Genomic DNA, 22,940 nt, shown 5'->3' on the forward strand with positions numbered 1-22,940 from the left:
CATAACAATTGTCAATTTGACATATATAAAATGTCATTTCTTCAATATTTAAATGACAACGTCAAAAGTAAACTAAAAGTCAATGTGACAAATATTTTTAATGTAAATTGAATTATCCATACATTATTATAAAAACGCTTAATTATGACAAAAGCGGGTAAATAATTTAACGAATGTAAAACATTACTGTAACATTAACTATATCAAAATATCCCTTAACGTACAACATTAAAATTAAGAATGTTGATTACTAAAAGTATACAATTTAATAATATATTAGTGACCAGAATTACTAATATTAGGTCTTTAGCTTCATATCGAAAATATAGTAATAGCAAGGAGAAGAAATTTAAGGGGAAATATGACGTTATAATAGCTGGTGGTGGAATGGTGGGCTGTACTTTAGCATGTGCTATCGGTATGTACTATATATATTTAATTTTTCTAAACAATTAAGTCTGTACGTTGTTGTATTTAATAACCATATGTGGTTATAACCTTTGAAATACTACTTATCTGTACATTTGTTCATTTTAGGAAAGAATTCCTTACTTTCGAATTTGAAAGTTCTGTTATTAGAAAGTAGTCCGGATAAAAAATTTCAACTAAAATCAGAATATAGCAACAGAGTAGTAGCATTAAATCAAAGTACGAAATCTTTTATGAACTCCTTAGAAGTCTGGCAACATGTAGAAAAAATGAGGCTACAGCCAGTAAGGCATATGCAAGTGAGTATTGAACTTATTATTGGTATTAGACCTTAATTCACTCATGCCTATCATAACTTACAACTCTACCACTAAATTATCAAAATCTTGTATTACTGTGTCAGTTTTGTGAGTCAGAACAATTGTACTGGCAAAGAAAATGACTCCATACATAGTTGCAAATTACTAATTAAAGGATAAGTAAATTAATGTTGCAATGCCAGTGTCATTAGCCCAAAGTACCTTTCTTATATATATCTATATAAATTTTTCTATTAATAAACCTAGAAATATTAGTTGATTGTAATTAATATTAATATAAATAGAAATCATCTTGATTAATTATAATTAATATGATTTTTATAATCAGTGGTTCCTTGGTTATCATGAAAACATAAATAATTATTAACATGATTAATAACATAGTATTATAATGCTAGTAATATTCTTACTTTTTTTTATAGGTTTGGGATGCTTGTTCAGATGCCTTAATATCATTTTGCAGTTCTGACATTTTAGACGATGACATAACATACATTGTAGAGAATGATGTTTTACTTGAAAGTATTAATAAAGAATTAAAATCATCAATTAAAAATGTGGAAATAGTTTATGGAGCTAAGGTGATTGGATATGAGCTATCAAAAGGAGGTCATGATTCGCAAGGAAATATTGTCAAAATGCATAATGGTGATACCTACTCATGTGATCTATTGGTAAGTGAAAGACTTATTTTAAATCATATTTAATTATTAACAAAATGTATCCTTAATGGAGAGTTGAGTTACAGTTGATGCAAATCTTATTCATTAAAATCTCTGCTTTTTAATGATATCTTTTTTGCAACATATTATGTGTATGAGCTTATGGACATGTGTGTGCAAGTATGCTCATCATTATCATAACTTTACAAAATAGCAATAGACTAAAAATTTAGTTTTCTGCATATTGTCATAACTAACACATTATACATATATATTTTTTTCACAACTGCCAAAAAAGGAATGTAATCAGGGTTCATGTATCTATGGGAGTTTCTTCCTGAACAGATTTAAATGTATGGGCTATTGTTAGAATCCGCACATCATTCATATCAGTATAATTGTTTTACTTGTAAATTAGTTTTTTGACTGGGTAGACTTTTTTTAATGTTTTTAACATCGTCATAATTAGTTATTTCATATATTTGCTGTTATAACCATTTTATTTTTATATAAAAAAACACTAATTCTAAGAGAGAGACAAATGAGAAGATGTTAATTTGGGTATTCACATTTAGACCAGATCTTGTTGATATATTTTTTCTCAATATTTTATATAAAGGTCACTTAAATTAAAATGATTAGATGTAAACAGGTATAGATATAATTCTAATGTTTTATTCATATAAAATTAATTAAGTATAAATGTATTTGTGTACGTTATATTTATATACACAAAAATCATTACTGTAAATGACACATGATAAATATTAAAAAAATAAATCTGCTAGTTGAGTTCTGCTAATATCACATATAAAACAGATGACAAACAATTATATCAATAAATGGTTTTATTTTTTTTTTAAACATATAACAAATTTATTGACCATTGACAATTAATCTTCATTAAATTTAATATGTTTATAAATTGTATGATCAAATGTCAGAGATTGTTATAAATAGTTTTCATATCGTCATCTATGGAGGTTGAATATCATCCAATTTTTTTTCAATCAAACTCAACCTAGAGTCTGTTGTTTCAATTAATTTGTTTATTTTCTTTGTCAAATCTGCTAATTGATTTTTAATATCCACCATACAAATCTCTTGTATAGCATTAATAGTGAAAGACATTGGTCTGTTTCTGTTTTCTACAGATGTTGATGTGTTTTTTTTCCGTCTTTCTACATTTTGACTTTCTGATGAGAATCGATCGTAGAGATAACTCTTCCTTTTGACAATTTGCCTTTCGATATCTTCATCGTCTTTACTTTTTCTAATTCGACATTCATAATTATTATTTTTACGAATACTTTTCTTTGTATCCTTACGACTTGCCACCATCTTGTAGATTGATGCTATCAATTCTCTGGGTATCTAAAATGTAACAATGGATATCATTCACACTTAATAACATATAATGTATACCTAAGCTACTGAGCTTAAAATTACTTAGCTAAATATTACCATTATTAAGAAATTTAATATTGTGTGAACTAACTATATATATAAACATGAAATACATATATTGTGTTACATTTTCTGTAGAATAAATAAGAGCTAAAACTATCTTACCCTATTCTCTCTTGGATCGTTCGGTCTGATATTCAAAGTTCGCAAATGTGATGCCGTTAATAATGCACCCCAACGGAGCACCGCTAGTAGTTGTTGCGGAGCACATGACAGTAGAGTACTGAAGAGCATACTCTCTAAATGTGCTACTAACTGAGTTTGTCGAACCAAACGGTCGAGTCCAGCGCTTTCTTGCAATGCCTAGATAGAACCATATATTTTAGAAAATGATCATAAACAGCTTGTATATTCATCTATAACCTTAATTTACATATTTTTATAAGGGGATGATTATTAGTTTGTTCTTAAAATTATTTTAAATATATGAATATAATTGTCTAACCATATACATATGTCTTTATGTTACCAAGTCATATTAATGTATGGGTCAAATGAAGAATTCATCTAATATGTAAGATGTTATTTCGGTATCTCAAAATGTATAAGTATTCTCTGATCTATAATACTGCTATGGAATATAGAGCCTAGCATTAAAAGAAGAAAGATCTCCTGGATTGGCTAGTGCTTGAAATTGGCTGCTCTCAAGTGGCTCTCATTATCCTCATTTTTAAAGGCTGTTTTTGATATATGTTTTTTGTCATCATAAAATAAATATTCTATATTTGAATCTCTTTACCTGAATATCGCTTACAGCTAATCCGACTAAAAGATTCGTCAATATAACTGTCACGAGCAACACGAATACCAAAAACATTCCATGAGCGGTCAGTGGATAGTGTATTTGGGAATTTGTGCAATTATTGTAAAATATGTCCTCGTATTCCAATTCTCCGGACATCATCATGACTGTCTTGACAAGGCCAGCCGGCAAATGGAATGCCGGATAATTGCTGAACAGCACACTAAACGCTAAACCAAATGCTATGAGAAGACAGCTGTAAGCCAATAAAAACGTCGCAAAATTGACCGTTACTGAAAAAAAAAGAACCTATATCAATAAACTTTTAATTAACAAAAATTATCTCATTAAGATCGTCAGAGGTTTTTAATATAGTAGTACTAGGTATTAATTACCAGTTGTAAACATTTGCACGTATAGCCCAAATGTTGGAAAGCGCCCAATTATCATCATCAATTCAAGCCAGCAAAAGAATATTGTTATGGCTGCAACATCGTGTTGCCAATTTGATGTATTCGCATTCGCTACCCCATTTCCTCGATACCAAGTTGGTATCTGAAAATAAAAAAAAAAAACATTTCGCGTGACATTGAATATGATACTGTACACGAATAATAAAAACTTACCGTGCAGAGAAAAACACCAATAATGATCAGCAATTGCAACCAATTTTCCCACTGTCGAATATAGGCCGAATAATCGAGACATGCTTGAAATATTTCTTTCGCCAAGAAACATACATTCAAAAGAACGATTAAATACTGTATAGGTCGTAAATAACTTGGAACATCACAAGTTACATCTTCACATAAGAATAACTCTGGAAAAACAGATACTATATACAAGATATGTATGAAATTTTACTTTATAGAAACATTGATAAACTGCTACATACGTAGTATATAAAGACTATACAAAGTTATGAATATCGCGTGGTAAACAAAACTTAATACAAAGAATTTTCTTATTCTTCGCCATTTCAAAAAAAGGAATGTCTCTGCTACTGGATGCTTCAAAACATCTTTCCGACCCACCTGTTGAACAAATCAAATATTTAAGCCGCTACTACAAGTTATTTTGTTTATATTTAAAAAAATAAAATAATCATAATCAAAAGATAAAAAGTAAAAGTAACATCCTATAATTGTCCCACTGTTGGGCTACGCTGCTACCACGTAAGTTGGTGAATATACAGTATGTAGTACACTATATGCATTCCCCACGACATGGGGAAACGTGCATACTGGAAAGGAAAATATCGTTGTATTCCTTCACCGCCAAACACGAACGTATGAATTATGAACACAAATCAAGCACATGAATATTCAGTGATACTGACCTGTCTTTGAACCCGCTATTATTGGTTAAGATTTATGATTTATGGGCCATTGCGGATTTTCTTTTAAATCAAACTATACAAACCTCTACAAACGCTAGTAATAATTCAGCCTCTCCTCTCGAGAGACACGGCACTAATGGTCGAAAGTCAATGGTGAGCTCACAGTCCACGTCACCAATTTCGTGTTCGCTTACATGTACCGCGTCATCAAACTTGCACAGATATCGAGGTATCACGTCAGGAACTCGACGGACAATAAAGGATAATGCCGATACCCCACCATTTGTACGCAATGTTACATCACCACCATAATCTGTAACACCACTGATTATCATCAATGCGTTACTAATTGTTAACATAAAATGAACTGGTGAATATACACTTTCTTTTAGCGTTTTCGCTTTATGGTAGAAAATCCTAACATGAAACTAGACTGAATATAAGATAAAGTAAAAGTAGAGCCACAACCTGTAAATGTCCCATTAGTGGACTAAGGGCTTACTCTTTGATGAGAAGATTTTAGAACTTAAACCGACCGCTGCTCCAATGCGTGATGGTGGATATAAGGTATATTTAGAAAAAAATGCTTGTCCAATTTAGCATCTTACCCAAAAGCAATAAAACACACGCAGAGAACTCATTTAATGCAGCGATGTGGACTGGGGTGTAACCAAAATTATCGGGAGCATTGGGATCCGCTCCAACCGACAGCAACATCCGTGCAACGTCACAAGCACGAGCTCCTCTGACGATCGCTCCGTGTAGCGGTGTTCTGCCGTCAACATCTCTGGCGCGCACATCGGCTCGTTTAGTCACTAAAAGTTCTACGACTTCAACAGATTGAGCTAATGCCGCTGTAAAAATAAGTAAGTTTTATCGTTCAAATATAATTATATAATACGTTTATAATAATTAAATTATTTGCGTTGTGTGTCATCCGGCAACAAATGCCTGCTTAAAAAAGTTTGCGGTATTCGTCGCCCGATTTGAATAATTTCATATCGAGCTAGTAGTTTCTATGATTATCATCATACCAAATCATGTTCAACCAAACAAGCTCAGCAAAACTTTGTAAACTCGTGTTAAATTTGTTATGTACAACCATGTGTATTTAATACCAGTAGGAACAGTTTACTAGATTTGTTGACGTTGCTAGTTACTTTTCCGTACCTCCGATTCTCAGAGTGATGTTACAAATAACCTATAATTGCATTATTAATAAAAAAGAGTTTTACAAAACATTTAAATGCATCAATAAATATTACCTAGATGAAGGCTCGTTTGTCCTCTCGAATTGGTACATTCTATATGTGCTCCGTGCTCAAGAAGTAGACCGGCGCACTCAGCGTGACCGTCCACAGCTGCCAAATGCAGTGCGGTGGCGCGCCCAGGACCTAAAGCAGCTCGAACGTCTGCACCTGCGTCTAATAGCAGCTTCATACAAGAAGCAGATCCTAAAGACGCTGCTACGTGTAGAGGTGTTTCGGTAAAAACCTATAAAACGTAGGTGCATTTGTTCGTTACGAAGATATACAAATATATTTATTATTCTTTCGTTTTGATTCATGTTGCAAATTTCTCGATTTATACAACTTCAATGCCTTGTTCGACTCAATTGTTTGTTTTAGAACTTTGTTTGACAAGATATGATTGAGAGCAGACGCACCTGTGGTGTATCAGGACACGCGCCCGCTTCCAACAGCGCATTTACTACTTCCGGCGCGTCACTGAGTACCGCGTAGTGTAGAGGAGAATGCTCGCTTAGCCCTGCATTAACATCTGCCCCGTGGCTTATCAATGCCTGTAAACAATGTTACAAAATTACCTTTTGTATATAATACCAAAAAACATTCTGTAAATATTTATTTCTCATACGCCCCTTGATGGTCAGTTCTATTATTATAAGATGAATGATTTAATTTTAACGTGTAATTGCTGCTTTTGCTGAATAATTAATAGCAATACGAATTTGGCAATACGTATTATTTTCGTCCCGTATGTACACTTATTAAGTTGAAACGTACCTTCACGCATGACAAAGATTTAGCACTCGCTGCGCAATGTAAAGGTGTTGCTTTCCTGTCAGTCTTCGAGTCCCATATGTTTGGATCAGCTCCGTGTTCTAATAAAATTTTCACACATTCCTCGTTGTCCACTAAACAGCCGAGGTGAAGGCATGATCTGCAAATCGATACATTCGGAACAATGGAAGCGAACAAAATTTTAGTAAGTGACTTTAATTTTATGCCAGTTTTTGGCTGAAACTCCATTCCGAGATAGTTGATTTATTCGGTACTAACAATGTACATTTTCAGTATTTATATATGAATTAAAATATAATTCTCTTTACCTCCCGGCATCGTCGCAGCTATTCGGATCGGCACCTACTTTTAATAGTTTCGATAATAAAGAACTGCGCCCCAACCAACATGCCCATAGCACCGTCGTACGAATTCTATCACTATGCGCCTGGGACACGAATGATATAACGTCTTCATAATGTCCTGTCTCTAGTAGTGTTGATAATTCATCAGCATAAGGTAAATGCCGTAGCGCATATTGTATTTCATCTGGAGACATATTTTTTTATTTAATCTTACTTTCGTGATACATCTTGACCAATAGTTATGTATATAAATAGAGATTGTTTACTTGAGCGCGATAATTACCTGACTCCCAAATGTCTCTGGACTTAACTCTCAAACGGTCTCCAAGATCGGCGGCGTGGGCAGACTCGTCACTAGAAATGTAACCAGCCTCCCCCTCTTCCGAGTCCTCTGCTACCTCACATATGTCCTCTCTCCATCGCGTACTACCTTCGCGAAAATCCTATAATAAACAACAAGGATATTTTTCTTCTGGATCTACTCTTTATCCGATTCTTCTAAAATACGCACAAAACTCGTGGGTTACACGTTCGTTTACGGATTTAAACAAATGGAAATAAAGTAACGGTTACTTTATATCATTCTATTTGTCAACGAAAGTTAATTCTTATTCAAATAAATAACTTTATTTTAGGGTAGCAATTTTATTTTGTTAATCTGCACCCAATTATGTATTTAGTTTTAATTGGTTTACTTGTACTAATATAACATTATGTTATTGCTTATAATGTGGAGTAATGTTAAAATACGTTCAGGATTTATAAGAGACTAAAAAAAATTTGACGGGCTGGCGGGTTTTTAATAGATTCACGCTCTTTGACAGCAAGACGGAAGAAAATGCTTGGCGTGTAGTTGCTGATTGATATAATTTGTTGGAGAATAAAATATTTATTAAAACTAGTACGAAGTTCATGATTCGCCGATCATTTTTTAGAGCTAATTTTGTACATATCATAGTATTCACTTTCGAATGAATAACTTTCATCGTTTCATTACGTTTATTAATCATCTTTTATAGAAAAATATTAAAAAAATACAATTTTTCGTATTAACATATGTTATGTCCTAATCATAACTATCGCAAGTTAAGTCATATCATAAAAAAATTTAAACTATTGTATTGAAACCCAAAAAAAATGTGTGAAAAAAATCTTTGCCCAGCCGACTCTAAAATATTTGCCTGAATTTCGGCTTCAAATAAAAACTGAATAATGTGTAATACCAGTATCTATCTATGTCTTTATACTTTATAATATTATATCATATATTTATTATATCAGTATCTATCTATGTCTTTATCGATAAAGTATACTTTCTTAAATATAATGTAATTTAAAAATAATAATAAAACTAAATATCTGTGACTTATATATTAAATAATATCCTTTTTAAATATTTTCTTAACTTGTATTATCGTCTTAATTACTTTTATTAGATATAATTACGTGTCGTTTTACGATGCCTTTGAGTATAACTTGATAAGTCTACACTAATTATTTATTAGACAGTTTACAGTCCATAAACATTAATTGGGATATAAAGTTATATTGTTCAATCACATTTATTCAATAGCTTTACAAGAATACACTATTTACGCATTGCCCAATTTAAAAATGTTTAAAATACTTGCGTAGGACGATATTATAACGCAATGTTGATTCAATAGTTTTTCACCTTTAAGTAATACATAAAATGTATTTCAATATCACGTTATATGTTGCTGTACACACACACACATAATTATAATTAATAAAATATAAAACCTTTTTGCTCTTTATATTCTTGGAAGCTTTCACAGAAGGCATTACGATTTACGGAAACGCGAACGCATATTAAAACATCGTCCGCCCGCGCTTCGTATCAAACTGAAATCTTAGGTTCCCGAATCGTCCCCGCCGACAAATATTAATAATGGAATACAATTTTTTTTTATATAATTTTATTAATATGTAACTTTACTCGTCTTAATTTTACGACGTCTAGTCGATGATCGCAAATACAATATTTCATTATGCGTTTACCGTGAAATTTTATTGCTTTATTCTATGTCCTTGGTGACATACTGTATCTATTTTTTGATCACAGTATTAATATTTTAGCGTTAGATAATTTGATGGAACAGCTTATAAGATGTTTAGTTCGTGTTTTATTTTATAGTCGACTTTCGTTCTATTTTGATAATTTAACATTCGAAGAAACGGTCACGTATGAAATTTCCACCGATTACTATATTTACATATTTCTTTTTAGGAATTTCGAAGTTCGTGAGGTATGTCTGTACTATTCATATAATAATATATATAATACATTATAATAATATAGTATGTGATATTTAAACTCTTTATTTAATCGATTTTCATATAAACAAACATAATTAAATATCATTTTTTTTGCAAATTAATTTTTATACATAAAAGTAAATATATACTCAATATACTCAATAACTCAATCATAAACAGCTATCGTATAAAACAAAAACAATCTAAAATGAGGCATAATATATATATAATATTAAACATAATTAGCCAACCTAATGAAATTTTTTTTTTTCAAAAACGACGAACTCCTGCTTTTGAATTTGAATATTGTGTTTACATTTAAATGCCAATTAACTATCTGGTCTATAAATATTAAAATTCAAAATGATCTAATCCGGTAATGATAATTATATATACTAAATATTTAAACACGTATTCATATCACGGAAACCTTTAATATGAAACAAATGTGCAAACAATTGGTCCAAACTTCTTCTCTATTATTAGTACAGCGATAAGTTAGGGTTACCAACGGTGAAAAAAAAATAGGACAGCATATAAAATTAATATAATAGTAGAACTTACAAGATGCAATCGTTTTATTTAAAACCATTTAATTCAAGTTAAAAATAAATTATATAAATTAAAAGCAGCATTTAGAACAAAATTATGGCGTATTTTAAATATTAGTCAGCGTCTCAAAAGCTATAAGGTAAAGGTATGAATATTAATTTCTATGCCGAATAATAATTTCTAATATTGTTGAATCGGCTTACTAATGAATTAATTTATCACTTCGAGTTAAAAGAAGAAAGTGATTGAAAAAATGAACGAAAAAGGAACTGTTTCATACTAATGTACATATTAATTAGCCAGCCCTGTGTTGCATGTGTACGTGCCGCACACGAGCCGAGCTACAGTCTAGTTAGTACCGTAGAAATAGAATTATTAAGTGCAGGTGGCTAAACTTCAGCTCGAATAATACTTTTACAACACGCTTTTTAGTAATAAATTACGTTTGAAATTTTAAAAATGTACACAACATTGAATGTTGCCACTTTAAAAAATGAATTCCTATTATTTTGCCTTTTTTAACATTTTTATGTTAAATATATAATTTTGATGTGATTAAAATGTAAAATTGTATACATCCTTAATAGACAATGATAATTAAAAATATTAAACATCACAGAAGAAACATATTTTTTATTGAATAGTAGAGAGAGATGGACAGAAGAGGATCCCGCTCTTTCGTTGTAATTTTATTTTTAAATCATTTCGTTTGTTTTGTTTATCAAACCTTCACCTAATAACTGGTCGATGTCCGTCTTTAAAAACGTTTTTAGTGAAACAAACTCAAAGGGAAAATCATCCACGACACTAACAGTTACTCAAACAGTCTGTAGCAAACAATCAAAATTTAACATTTGTACAAATTAGCAGGCTGTAAATATCCCACTGTTGGGCTAAGGCCTCTTTCCGATTTGAGGAGGCTCGGAGCCTATTTCACATAGCTCCAATGCGCATTAATGGATACTCATGTGGCAGAGTTTTATCCGACATATGTATGCTATTTCGCAATTTGTACTTTCTGCCCCGAATACGAAATTAATAAACAAATGAATAAAAAAAAAATAATGTCGCTTGTTCGGGCTTACAACTACAATTTCCAGCCAAAAGTCATATGCTCTAACCATTATACAATCTCGGCTCTAGTACCCATTCCACGAATAACGAGTCTGAGATTGAAAATTATGTCAACAATAATTAACATATCTTATGTACGTACGTGTAAGAATTTTCACGAAATTGATTGTTTTACTATTATATATTTAATGTTTACATTATTTGCGGTTTGTGCCTGTTTTAGACTGTTTATACGTCCGTCTCGCTGATGAGCTTTGTGTGTTTGAATTTTTCTTAACATTTACTTTCTAATTAATTGAGACGTATGTACGTATTAAAAACTATACTATATTACTTATATAATAATATATCATTTATTTTTATCAAGAAAAATTAAATATTCTGATTGCTTTAATAAAAGTCCAATGAATACGAGGTGAAAAATTATCATAAGTAATTTTTAACCCATTTTAAATGATTATTTTATTATATTATTTTATTGTTAATCCCTCATTATTACAAACATGATGTGCTTGTATACTTTCAAGTATAAACTTCTTATTATTTAGCCCAACTACATACATATACATAGGTGATTAATATCATATAAAAGTAAAAATAATAGATGTAAGCATCGCTTACCTGATTTTCGATAGTCGTTTCGCACATTCCTTAAAAATTCTTTATTTTTCCTGAACGAAATCACTCGCTATTTCTGAATGTTGTGATGTATTGATTGGTTCTCAATACCTGCAGCTTTTTGCACCCAAAATATATATTTATTTAACCCCATTGGCACCAGTAACGTGCGCTCCACTTTTAACACAAGCAATTCGCCGGAAAACGAAGGAAATTAATATTTTTAACAAGATTTTTCTCAGAAATCAAAGGAATCGGCTTCGTTTACGGATAATTTAAATAAGATGCCCTCACTATTTAAATTATCTTTCCAACTAAACTTTAAATAAATTTTCCTACGTTTCTTTTATATAAAGCAGAATTATGCGAAGTTCGTAACACTAATGCTGTATATTATCTAATTAAAAATCAACCAAATTCCTATCATATAAAGAATAATTAATTACTAATAATAATTACTCTATTAGTAACAGAATTAATCTTATAGACGTTTTGTTAATTAAATAAATTCTAAACTCATTGAACACATTTTGTTTCCCTTTTTTTAAATACACTTAAATATATAAGCCGTCAAATATCGTTCACCCTTCAACAGAATCTCTAAAGCTACTGTTTTGAAACAATGTCTTCCTACGTTAAATGAAAACACAAACCTTATGTTATTTCAATTGATTGCTGTTAGTCGAATGGCATTTGTTTGAAATCGTTAGAACGCTGCATTCGATTTTGTTTATTATTTAAATGTATTGAATGATTAAAGAATAAGATCGCCTTTGAAACGCTCTGAAGTAATCATCGCGTGAGGTTTTCATGCGAAATTGTGTTTTAAATTCATTAATAGTACTTAGTAATAGGGCTTTGTGTAAGCCCGTCTGGGTAGGAACTAACTACGCATCAGTTACTCTACAGCCGAATAGCAATAGTGAGTATTATTGTGTTCCGTTTTAAAGAGTGAAACTGGATAGGCACAACGGAACATCTTAATTACCAAGATTGGTGACTTATTGGCGATGTAAGCGATGGTTAACATTTCTTACAAAGCAAAATTTTGTCTTCCTATCTATTTAAAATAAAATAAAAATCTCATGCTCGGTGGTAAAACACTATAAGCAAAGATATCAATTCGGTGCATAAATTTACCAACCCATAGTAGTGTTACTGCTGAAGTAACGTCAGGTTTAGGTCTTAGAACTCGCCCTTTGGTGACGTTGTTGACCAATAGGGCAAACAGTGAATACATTCAAATAAAACTCTTTCATGACGGGAGACTGTTGGGTTTGACGAGTTGATATATATATATATAATTTTGCAATAAAAACTATTTTTTAATACCGCTACGATCAGAGTGTTGATTAGCGGAATAAACGCAGACGTTAATATGGCTATAAAGTAAAAAGTAAAGTTCTCTTAGCTGAGCAAACGTGTACTCTCCTCTTGCAACAGGATGTGGGTTGGTGGATAGAATACATGTATCAATCATCCGACACTTGGTAGATTTCCTTACAATGATTTCAGTCACCGCCGAATCTGAGATGCATAATGAAAAAAAAATAAGCATCCGAAAACACATTGTCCATCGGATTCGAAAGTTCACTCTTCAGTGAAGATCCGCTTCTTATAACTACTTGGCTCGGGTCATCTTGGTTCTTAGTGAATATGATTCAAATAATATATAATATTAATAAACCCTGTACAATCATATTACTCATGCTCTTAAGCTGCGGGATGCTCTACTTCAGAAATGTATATTATCTCAGCCGCTTAATATCTTCAATTCGTAATCTGTCCTTGTACCTTTGTATGTAATATATTTGTATTAGCTTTCGTCCGCAGCTTCGCTCGCGACTGATGGAGAGGAGAAGGGGTTACCCAAGGTCCTTTTTTGTACACGTGATAACGAGTATACAAAATTTTGATCGGTTTAGTAGTTAATATGTGAAAGTGTAACAAACAAATAAGCAAACGCACTTTTGCATTTATATTATTGATAAGGACTAATTAAACGACTTCGAAAAAGCAGGAAGTAATCGATTCGGCTGTTTTAAATTTATATTAAGTAATTGGGAAAATTAGTTTTTATAGATAATAGCAAATATCGTACATGTTATTAAGTAATGCTCTTCTAAATTATTTTGTAACATATTTTATTCAAAAACAAATATTAAAATATAGCAAAAACGGTACTACAATTATTAAAACAATGAATAAATAAATTACACAAACAATCTTAATATAAACATATTGTGTTTATATTAAACATCTATTGTCTTCAAAATATTAATATAAGTGATAATACTTGGCAAAATGAAATAATCTCACCACCAAAATTGAAAATTTAGAAAAAAAGAAAAGGGAATAAATACTGCCTTATAAAATTAATTATATCGATGTTAAATAATAAATTCAGGTTTGATAATTTTCAGATCGGAGCAGATGGCGCTAAGTCAGCAGTTCGTGAAGCTATGGGAGTACAATATCTTTCCTGGAATTACGATCAAATGGGTATTGTTGCCACACTGCAATTGGCCGAGGTAATAACGCTGACAGCATAAACGTTTCTAAGTAAGAATAGGTACATAAGCTGAATCATTAGATAGACTCGTCATCGAGCAGTGAGCTCATATAGAACTCACATAGAAGATTATTGGTATACAATTAGATGTGCTTGAAAAGCCATTTTTAATACACGTTATTCTTAACTATTGTTCGCCCACGCCTTTTCCCGTGTGATAAGGGCGAGTATTAGGTAAAAAAAGTACAAAATTTCATCAAAATCGGTTCAGTGGTTTATCCGTGAAAGCGTAACAGACGGCCAGAGTTACTTTCGCATTTATAATATTAGTACATATTTAAATGATATACCAGCAGTGCTGAAAATTTAAGTCACATCAATAATATATAACATAAAAACAAAATTAACTTTTTAAATTCGCTTCTGCCAACGTAACTAGAGCGCTTGGTTTTACCGTCATAATTTAGACGTATTTTACTTCTTGAAACCTCGGTCAGAAATTTTATTATCTCTATTTCTTTTATGATTAGGTACGATTACGGCACTTGTTCTTTTTTTTATCTCTTGTGGATCTTTTTGCATATTTAAATTTAAAAATAAATCAATTTCGTTGTAGTTACCGTTCTCGAACATGGTTCTGTTCTATTTCATAGATGGTCACTAAACTACGGATTGAAACTCGGGTATAATATTTGCTGTGCGCCTGTCGCTATCATCTAAATATCCTTTATTTATTTATTATAAATTATAAATGCATTTAATATCATAGTCTAGTCTAATCTGGTTTGCCAGTCTACTCTCTATTTTTGTTACACAAAAAAACAAACAATAATATGTATGTTATTATTATTACGCTACGCATACCATTGGATTGATACTGTAAAGTCACACTTGCCGTTAGATTTCTGGCACAGTACCATCAACGAACAATATGTGGCGCTTAAATAATAAAAGAGACGTGCAAGGAATGCCAGGTATTTACCATTACATTGTCGTCTATACATAAATACAAAACGGTTCCATACCTGCCTCTCCATTGTTTGTCAACCGATTTTCTGATCGTTGTTTTTGTTTAGTAGTTGACGTAGTGCAAACAAAAACATTTTGAAAATAAGACAAGAAAAAAAATGTTCGAAGGATGAGAAATGCACAAAAGAATTCGACAAATTTGAATATAGTAACTGCAATTCTTACTTCTCGGTATCGATGGCATAATGAATGTATATACGCGTTTTACTTTCAGGAAACGACAAACACGACAGCATGGCAACGGTTCCTGCCGACCGGGCCTATTGCGTTTCTTCCTCTCAATCCGACGATGAGCTCCCTCGTCTGGTCGATGACTAATACGCAAGCGAAAGAATTGCTGAACTTGCCAGAGGAAAGATTTGTCGACGCCATCAATGATGCCATGGTTAATATAAGTTATTATTAAATATTTTTCCCTAAAAATGTTTGGAATATTTTCAATAATAAGACGTGAGATCATCAATTATAGTTCCGTACGCAATTAGTGAAACCTTAATGCTAAGCCTATGCTATCTGTGAGTCTAGCACATGGCTATTTCTTTACAGCCGAAGAATGGCTGCTATCATTCATAATTACTTCGGTTATTTGAAAGAGTGACATCTATATACAGATAGGGAGAAAAAATTTATACTCTGAACATAAAATGAGTTTCAACGTTTTAAATTGTGCTATTTACAAGACTATTTTACCCGTTGTTTATCAAATGATTATGGATCGTAGTTGAAATTGTCCCTCCATATATCTATAGGTATCAAATTACTGGTGGTAGGGCTTTGTGCAAGCCCGTCTGGGTAGGTACCACCCACTCATCAGATATTCTACCGCAAAACAGCAATACTTGATATTGTTGTGTTCCGGTTTGAAGGGTGAGTGAGCCAGTGTAATTACAGGCACAAGGGACATAAAATCTTAGTTCCCAAGGTTGGTGGCGCATTGGCTATAAGCGATGGTTGATATTTCTTAGAATGCCAATGTCTAAGGGCGTTTGGTGACCACTTACCATCAGGTGGCCCATATGCTCGTCCACCTTCCTATTCTATAAAAAAAAAAAAAAAATTATAACAATTTAAATTTCACGATAAGGAGCTATTTACTTCAAGTATTTTTGTTACAAAACAATTTTCTGAGTCTGCAAATAAGAAGCCCAGGTTAGGTAATCGATTTTTGTAAAGGCCGTTTTATTTTGAGTACCTCGAGGTCACGTTACATTTTGATGTTAAAATTTTCATTATTACGCTTTCAAATTTTGTTTTATGACCAAAATGGAGATATAAAGATATAACTTACAATCAATTGATATCAGCCGTTGTTCACATTTAAATCAGTTTAAAATCAACAATTCTTAATAATAATTAACACGACTAATATATTTTCTAGTGGAAACAATACCCTCGGAGCAGCGCGGTGGATGCCTGCACGTCTTGGTTGGGTTCTTGGTTGAAGCGTTTCAATCTGCCAGACGGGGCTGAGAGGCAATTGCCGCCAAGTATTAAGTCTATCGTCACGGATTCTAGAGCTGCTTTCCCTCTAGGCTTCGGCCACAGCACGAAGTATATCGGGCCAGGTGTTGCTCTTATAGGGTGAGTACAATGACCTTACTTTGCCTATTTATTGGTGTTGCGATACCGCTATTCATTTGTAATAATTTTTTGTTTATATAACTTTGAAGTAGGAAATAAGTGTGAAGTGATATTTGTAAAATTAATTAAATTAAACAAAACAGAGAAAATTTTGTTTTTTGCTTGCATTTTATATAAATGGCGCCCACTAAGCCTAATAACGATGTCGAGGAGAGTGGTTCTTCTCCGTTATGTAAATATTTAACATGATTTTTAATCATGAATATCTTCAACTCAAGACGTTTCGTAGTCATCCCCTCATCAACTAACTTTCAACCGATAAATTATTTATGTTAATGAAAATAATTGGTTTCGATACTGTATCTGAAGCCTTATCTTTACCCTGTTTTTTTCATCTCTAATAGCAGTTAGTCAAATATTTCTCCATTCCTCTACTCCTCCAGTTTTGGCACTAGATGTTTACTCAGCTAATGTCATTCATATTAATAGTAACTTTTTTGCAACGTTAATTTTCCCTACCCCACATATATTTTATTATGCACTAATTGATAAGAAAAAAAATAATAAACATAATACTATGACAGTTCTAACGCTATTTATGCAAGATTAAGAGATTCATAGTAGCTATCGCAAACTGGTTTAATCCGAATTTAATCAGTGTGTTTATTACACTACTACAAACGCAAAAACGTCTCCAAGCTGAATTATATGTACAGCATGCATTTTAGATAAAGTAAGTCATTTAATTATAAAACATGACTTAAATATTAAAATATCTATTATAGTAACAGCCTGTTAATGTCCCACTGCTGGGCTAAGGCCTCCTCTCCCTTTTGAGGAGAAGGTTGTGGAGCTTATTCCACCACGCTGCTCCAATGCGGGTTGGTAGAATACACATGTGGCAGAATTTCAATGAAATGAGACACATGCAGGTTTCCTCACGATGTTTTCCTTCACCGTTAAGCACGAGATGAATTATAATCACAAATTAAGCACATGAAAATACAGTGGTGCTTGCCCGGGTTTGAACCCACTATCATCGGATAAGATTCACGCGTTCTAACCACTGGGCCATCTCGGCTTAATATAAAATATCTATTGAAGGAAAGTAATCTAATGTTTAAATTATGCAAAAGACAATACTTCATATTTAACTGCTTCAGTTATATGTTTTGTATTTTTTATACTTTAAAAAAATGCTTGCAGCTTTGGACTGATGAGTATCATACCGAATAAACTTAATTTAATTATATTATTGTAACTAGACAATTATTATTATTAAAATTGACGCCTAAGCAAAACAAACAAAATCGATTTAAATATGAAAACATTATTTAGATGTCTTGTTGATGATATCCTTTAATTTTAAAAATAACTGAATCTATAATAATATTTGCCGTTTAAAAGTAATAAATACCTAAACAAAGTCAATTAACAAGCATTAAGTTTAGTCTAATTCAATCGAGGTATAACTTATTGATAAATTGACATCAAAATATGCGAAATACGCACAATAAAAAAGCAAAATGATAACATCCTTTTTTGAAATCAATTAATAAACAAACGTGTTCTATTTCAGCGACGCAGCTCATCGTGTCCATCCCTTGGCTGGACAAGGAGTGAACCTAGGTTTTGGGGACGTAAAGGAGCTGATAAATTTCCTATCTGATGCTATTTATACTGGGCTTGATATCAGTACGTACTACATAAATATAAAATAAACACTAAAATTACAATCTATGTAGCTGTTAGTATATTCGATTAAAATATAATAATAATATCCTGGGACATTTTTCATACACGGCCATCAGATCCCAAATTAAGCTTGTACAGAGCTTGTACTATGGAAACCAGACAACTGATATACTACATATACTATTCTTTTCTTTCTTTTTTAAATACATACTTATATAGATAATTACACCCAGACTCAGGAATAACAGACATGTTCATGCACACAAATGTCTGTCCTGGATGGGAATCGAACCCACAACCTTCGGCGTGAAAGGTAAGCATCCACCAACCACGCCCACCACCTCGTCAATATAAAAAACCTTATCGCTACAAGTGTAAAATTCTCTCAGATATGTCAGTTCTGTATCTGTAATCTGTAACAGCCTGTGAATGTCCCACTGCTGGGCTAAAGGCCTCCTCTCCACTTTTTGAGGAGAAGGTTTGGAGCTTATTCCACCACGCTGCTCCAATGCGGGTTGGTGGAATACACATGTGGCAGAATTTCAGTGAAATTAGACACATGCAGGTTTCCTCACGATGTTTTCCTTCACCGCAAAGCACAAGATGAATTTTAATCACAAATTAAGCACATGAAAATTCAGTGGTGCTTGCCCGGGTTTGAACCCACGATCATCGGTTAAGATTCACGCGTTCTTACCACTGGGCCATCTCGGCTTCTAGTCAGTCTGTCAGTTGAGAATATGAAATCATTGAAACTAAAGCATTTTCATTTAATTTATAAATATTTTATTTTCAGCTCATCCAAATTGGATGGGAAAATATGAAAGCTCACGCCAAAGACACAATGTGCCCACGCAACTGGCCGTCGACGCGCTCAGCCGTCTGTACGGAATGGATCTACCGCCCTTCGTCCTCGCACGCAGTATTGGGTTGCAGCTGACAAACGCTTTCCATCCTATCAAGGTGAGTCAAATACTGTAATACTTAGTCGTTTTTTGCAAGCCCGTCTGGGTATGTACCACTCACTAGATACATGCTTACCGTCAAACAACAATACTTTTATACGTTATTGTTGTGTTACGGTTCAAAAAGGTGATTGAGCCAGTTTAAATACACAAGGGACATAATATCTTAGTTCCCACGGTTAGTTGGGTAATATTTCGTACTTAATAAAATAGGCCAATAGTTTTCGAACTAAGACAAAAAAGTTAAAAGAGCTTCCTTCTTAGGGTTGATTTACATCCTAAGACTTCTAATATATTTGACTCCTAACAAATCTAAACCCATCCAAGAATAAAGATAATTCATATTAAGCCAAAAATTCTGTTATCCTCCATGCAGTCTAAATCCCTTTTTGGAAAATCTTAATATAATTATTTAAGTATGTATAATAAATCTTTTCCTTTTATAAAACTGAACTTTTTAAATATTGTGCAATAAAGAAAAAAAATATTATAAGCTATTTTGTCGCCATTTTATTTATATTTTACAAAACATACAATAACAAAAGTAGATTCATATAATTTTTAATATTTAAAATATATTGACTAGGATATTTACAAAAAAAAAAAAAAACAAATTCACATAGTTTAAAAACATTTCAAACATTTCTTGTAGAAACATAAATATCAGCTTAAAAGTTTAGTCTGTTGCTTAATAGCAATAATTTTCTTACGATTAACATTGTGTATTATGGAAGGTTGTTAAAAGGACATAAAGTTTTTATATTTATTTATTATTAAAATTTGATGTACTTAGTTGTTAATACATGTGTTATTGTTCAATGTTTTACGTTATCATTTTATTTTTTAATTAAATGAAGCAAATGTATTATATATATTTTATCTTTTCTAAAGAGTAATGGAGGCGTACAGGTAGTGTTTATTTATGTATATATATATATATATCCTAAATATTTACAATTCACTCACAATAAAACCATAAACTAAAGTTTCTAGAAACGTAGTGTTAATGGCGTTTTCAATGTCCGTGAAGCTGTAATCGGAACTTCGAAAGTTAAATTAATGTGAATATAACTTGTTAAGTGATAATAGTATTGCATTAATAATAAAGCTAAATTAATCAAGAACTGTTTATAGTGCGTAATACAGCAGAACAATTAGAAAATCGCATGCAATTTGTAAATGTTCGGTTTGTTTATATTTATTCCTACTCCGATTGAAATTAAATCCATATTATACATATTTGTCCCAGTTAACACTTGTGTTCCAATTACGCCCCAAGTAATAATAGTATGATTATTATATTATGTAAATTATTTTTCAACTACAAACAGTATGTAATTTAAAATTCAAAGTTAAAGTACACTTTTCGTTTATTTTTAATACATTTTCTGTGATATATATTTTTAATGCCTTCGGTAATGCCTACGAGTACGACATGCGAGATTCGAGAAGTGGAATAAATATTCAAACTTCGCCGACTGCTATATCGAGTTGTTTATTCTGTATGATAAACTAAATACTGTTACTATAATATTGTTTTTGTTTCAGAAAATGATAATGTCTCATGCTGCATAGAAAAAGAAGTTGCACGCGTCGAGTATTTATAAGAATGGTATTAAATATAAAATATGATTGTAATTGTTGGAAAAATAAAATTGTTTATATATTATTATTTTTTTTCACTTATATTATTAAGGAAGGTAATAAAAAATTTGGACTCAAATTTCCATCTAACGATAAAAGACTTATAGTTCACAATAAAAGTTAGATGAACAAACAGAAATAATATTTCCACATCAAAACGATGAATCTTCAACTAAAATAGTAATTGCATATAAAATTAAGCATAAAAAAGGATTAAACTTGTAAAATTTTTTTATTAAATTCTGATACTAAGTAAATCCGATTATTGATTTCTATATTATTTCTGTTTCGTTCGTGTCCGATTACCGTCCTATCGGACTATGAGGGAGCTCATGTGGTTGCGACACACACTTTCGTGCACTACATATAATGATTTATCATCTGCTCAGATGTTTAGTATTTTATACTGGGCGTGGTCAGCGAAATTAATCACAATAATATAGAATATATATAATATATCGCTAATTATGGCAAATTATAACCAAAGCAAAGGAAGGCACACACTCTAAAATTAAATGAAGTTAACAATCTGCATTACGGATTAACTTTTCTGTTAAAGCTCTTACTAACTTCTCTTAATTTAAGATACCTCTGTCAAAATAAACCCAGTTCACCCATTTCTAACAAATATTGCTTCAACCGCACGCGTCTTACAAGCTTATATAAATGAACTACGTACAACACGAGATGTAAAAAACTTGAAACTAGACCAAACTGAAATCTCGCATTTTCTTATGGTACTGATGACAGTGCAATTAAATATACTTAATAATGTCGTATTCTTATTCAAAAGTGCCGCAAAACACAAGCATAGTTTTTGTTTTCGTTGACTTGTTGTCATTTTGTTTGTTTGAATTACGCGCCACGCCACGCTCGTACGTTCTGCGCGTCGCATGATGTAATTGGTTGAACGATATGTGCAAAGTGCGAGCAGTGGCATAGCGTGGGTGTGAGCTAGACGGCTAGAGAGTAGGATCCGTACTCGCTACTCCGTATTTTATACCTGACAGTGTTATTTTTCGGGCTAAACCGCTAAACGATCATCGCCGAATGAATTTTAATAATAATTATGCTAATTTAGCACAGATCACATAATACTAGCTAATGTTTATGAAGGGCAACATACATCTAATGCTAAATTCTGATTATTCTTCTTCAATGATACATTGTTTTTTATTGTATTCATACTACAGTACAATAATAATTCATTTGCCTGCTTGTTTTTGTTTCAATTTCCCAAATATCCCAGCCCTAAAAGGGTACAAGTTTCGGATGTTAATTTTTCGGTTCACTTCCGTTGAAAATTCGATAATTTAATACTTCATGCTTTTTTATTAACGAAGTCAATTATTAATATGACCAATACGTTGCATAAGTATTTAATACACACAGTATAATAATATCGTTTGTTTTGAGGTCGATGCCGTTCATAAAATAAATAGATAGAATTAAGCCGTCTATGTTGGCCGGCCGCCTGCCTGACTTCAATACTGTCGACCCTCGGAAATCTATTCCCCCATTCTTATGCCACGCAGGGGTTGAGATGGGATGGCTGAGCCACCGTGGCTCCATTCTACTCTGACGTAGCTAGACGATATTCTCCTTATACGAAGTCTCTTATATAAGGTATATAGAAATATACATA

The 22,940-nt window shown here is 32.1% G+C and overlaps 2 protein-coding genes across 3 annotated transcripts; one reads left to right on the top strand and one right to left on the bottom strand.

Moving 5' to 3' along the window:
• The first annotated feature begins 96 nt into the window (after positions 1–96).
• LOC126775799 (ubiquinone biosynthesis monooxygenase COQ6, mitochondrial) lies at positions 97–21,320 on the top strand. The gene is made up of 9 exons (XM_050497891.1): positions 97–418; positions 538–728; positions 1,172–1,423; positions 14,293–14,400; positions 15,625–15,795; positions 16,789–16,991; positions 18,571–18,686; positions 19,483–19,649; positions 21,200–21,320. Exons 1-9 carry the CDS (start codon positions 241–243, stop codon positions 21,224–21,226), a joined length of 1,413 nt encoding a protein of 470 aa, XP_050353848.1. The 5' UTR covers positions 97–240; the 3' UTR covers positions 21,227–21,320.
• On the bottom strand, positions 2,311–9,235 carry LOC126775792 (transient receptor potential channel pyrexia). 2 transcript variants are annotated; one of them, XM_050497882.1, is made up of 14 exons: positions 9,110–9,235; positions 7,629–7,788; positions 7,310–7,529; positions 6,984–7,140; positions 6,626–6,760; positions 6,225–6,453; positions 5,568–5,813; positions 5,043–5,272; positions 4,516–4,654; positions 4,247–4,440; positions 4,016–4,175; positions 3,618–3,913; positions 2,984–3,181; positions 2,311–2,785 (listed from the first exon to the last, which is right to left on the bottom strand). In XM_050497882.1, the coding sequence occupies exons 1-14, from the start codon at positions 9,149–9,151 to the stop codon at positions 2,387–2,389; spliced, it is 2,805 nt and encodes a 934-aa protein (XP_050353839.1). In that variant the 5' UTR covers positions 9,152–9,235; the 3' UTR covers positions 2,311–2,386. The 2 variants fall into 2 exon arrangements, with proteins under 2 accessions (XP_050353839.1, XP_050353838.1); XM_050497881.1 differs by having other exon boundaries at positions 4,247–4,455.
• Positions 21,321–22,940: the final 1,620 nt, after the last annotated feature.

This window comes from Nymphalis io, chromosome 19 (genome assembly GCF_905147045.1).
Source record: "Nymphalis io chromosome 19, ilAglIoxx1.1, whole genome shotgun sequence".
Classification (NCBI taxonomy): Eukaryota; Metazoa; Arthropoda; class Insecta; order Lepidoptera; family Nymphalidae; genus Nymphalis; species Nymphalis io.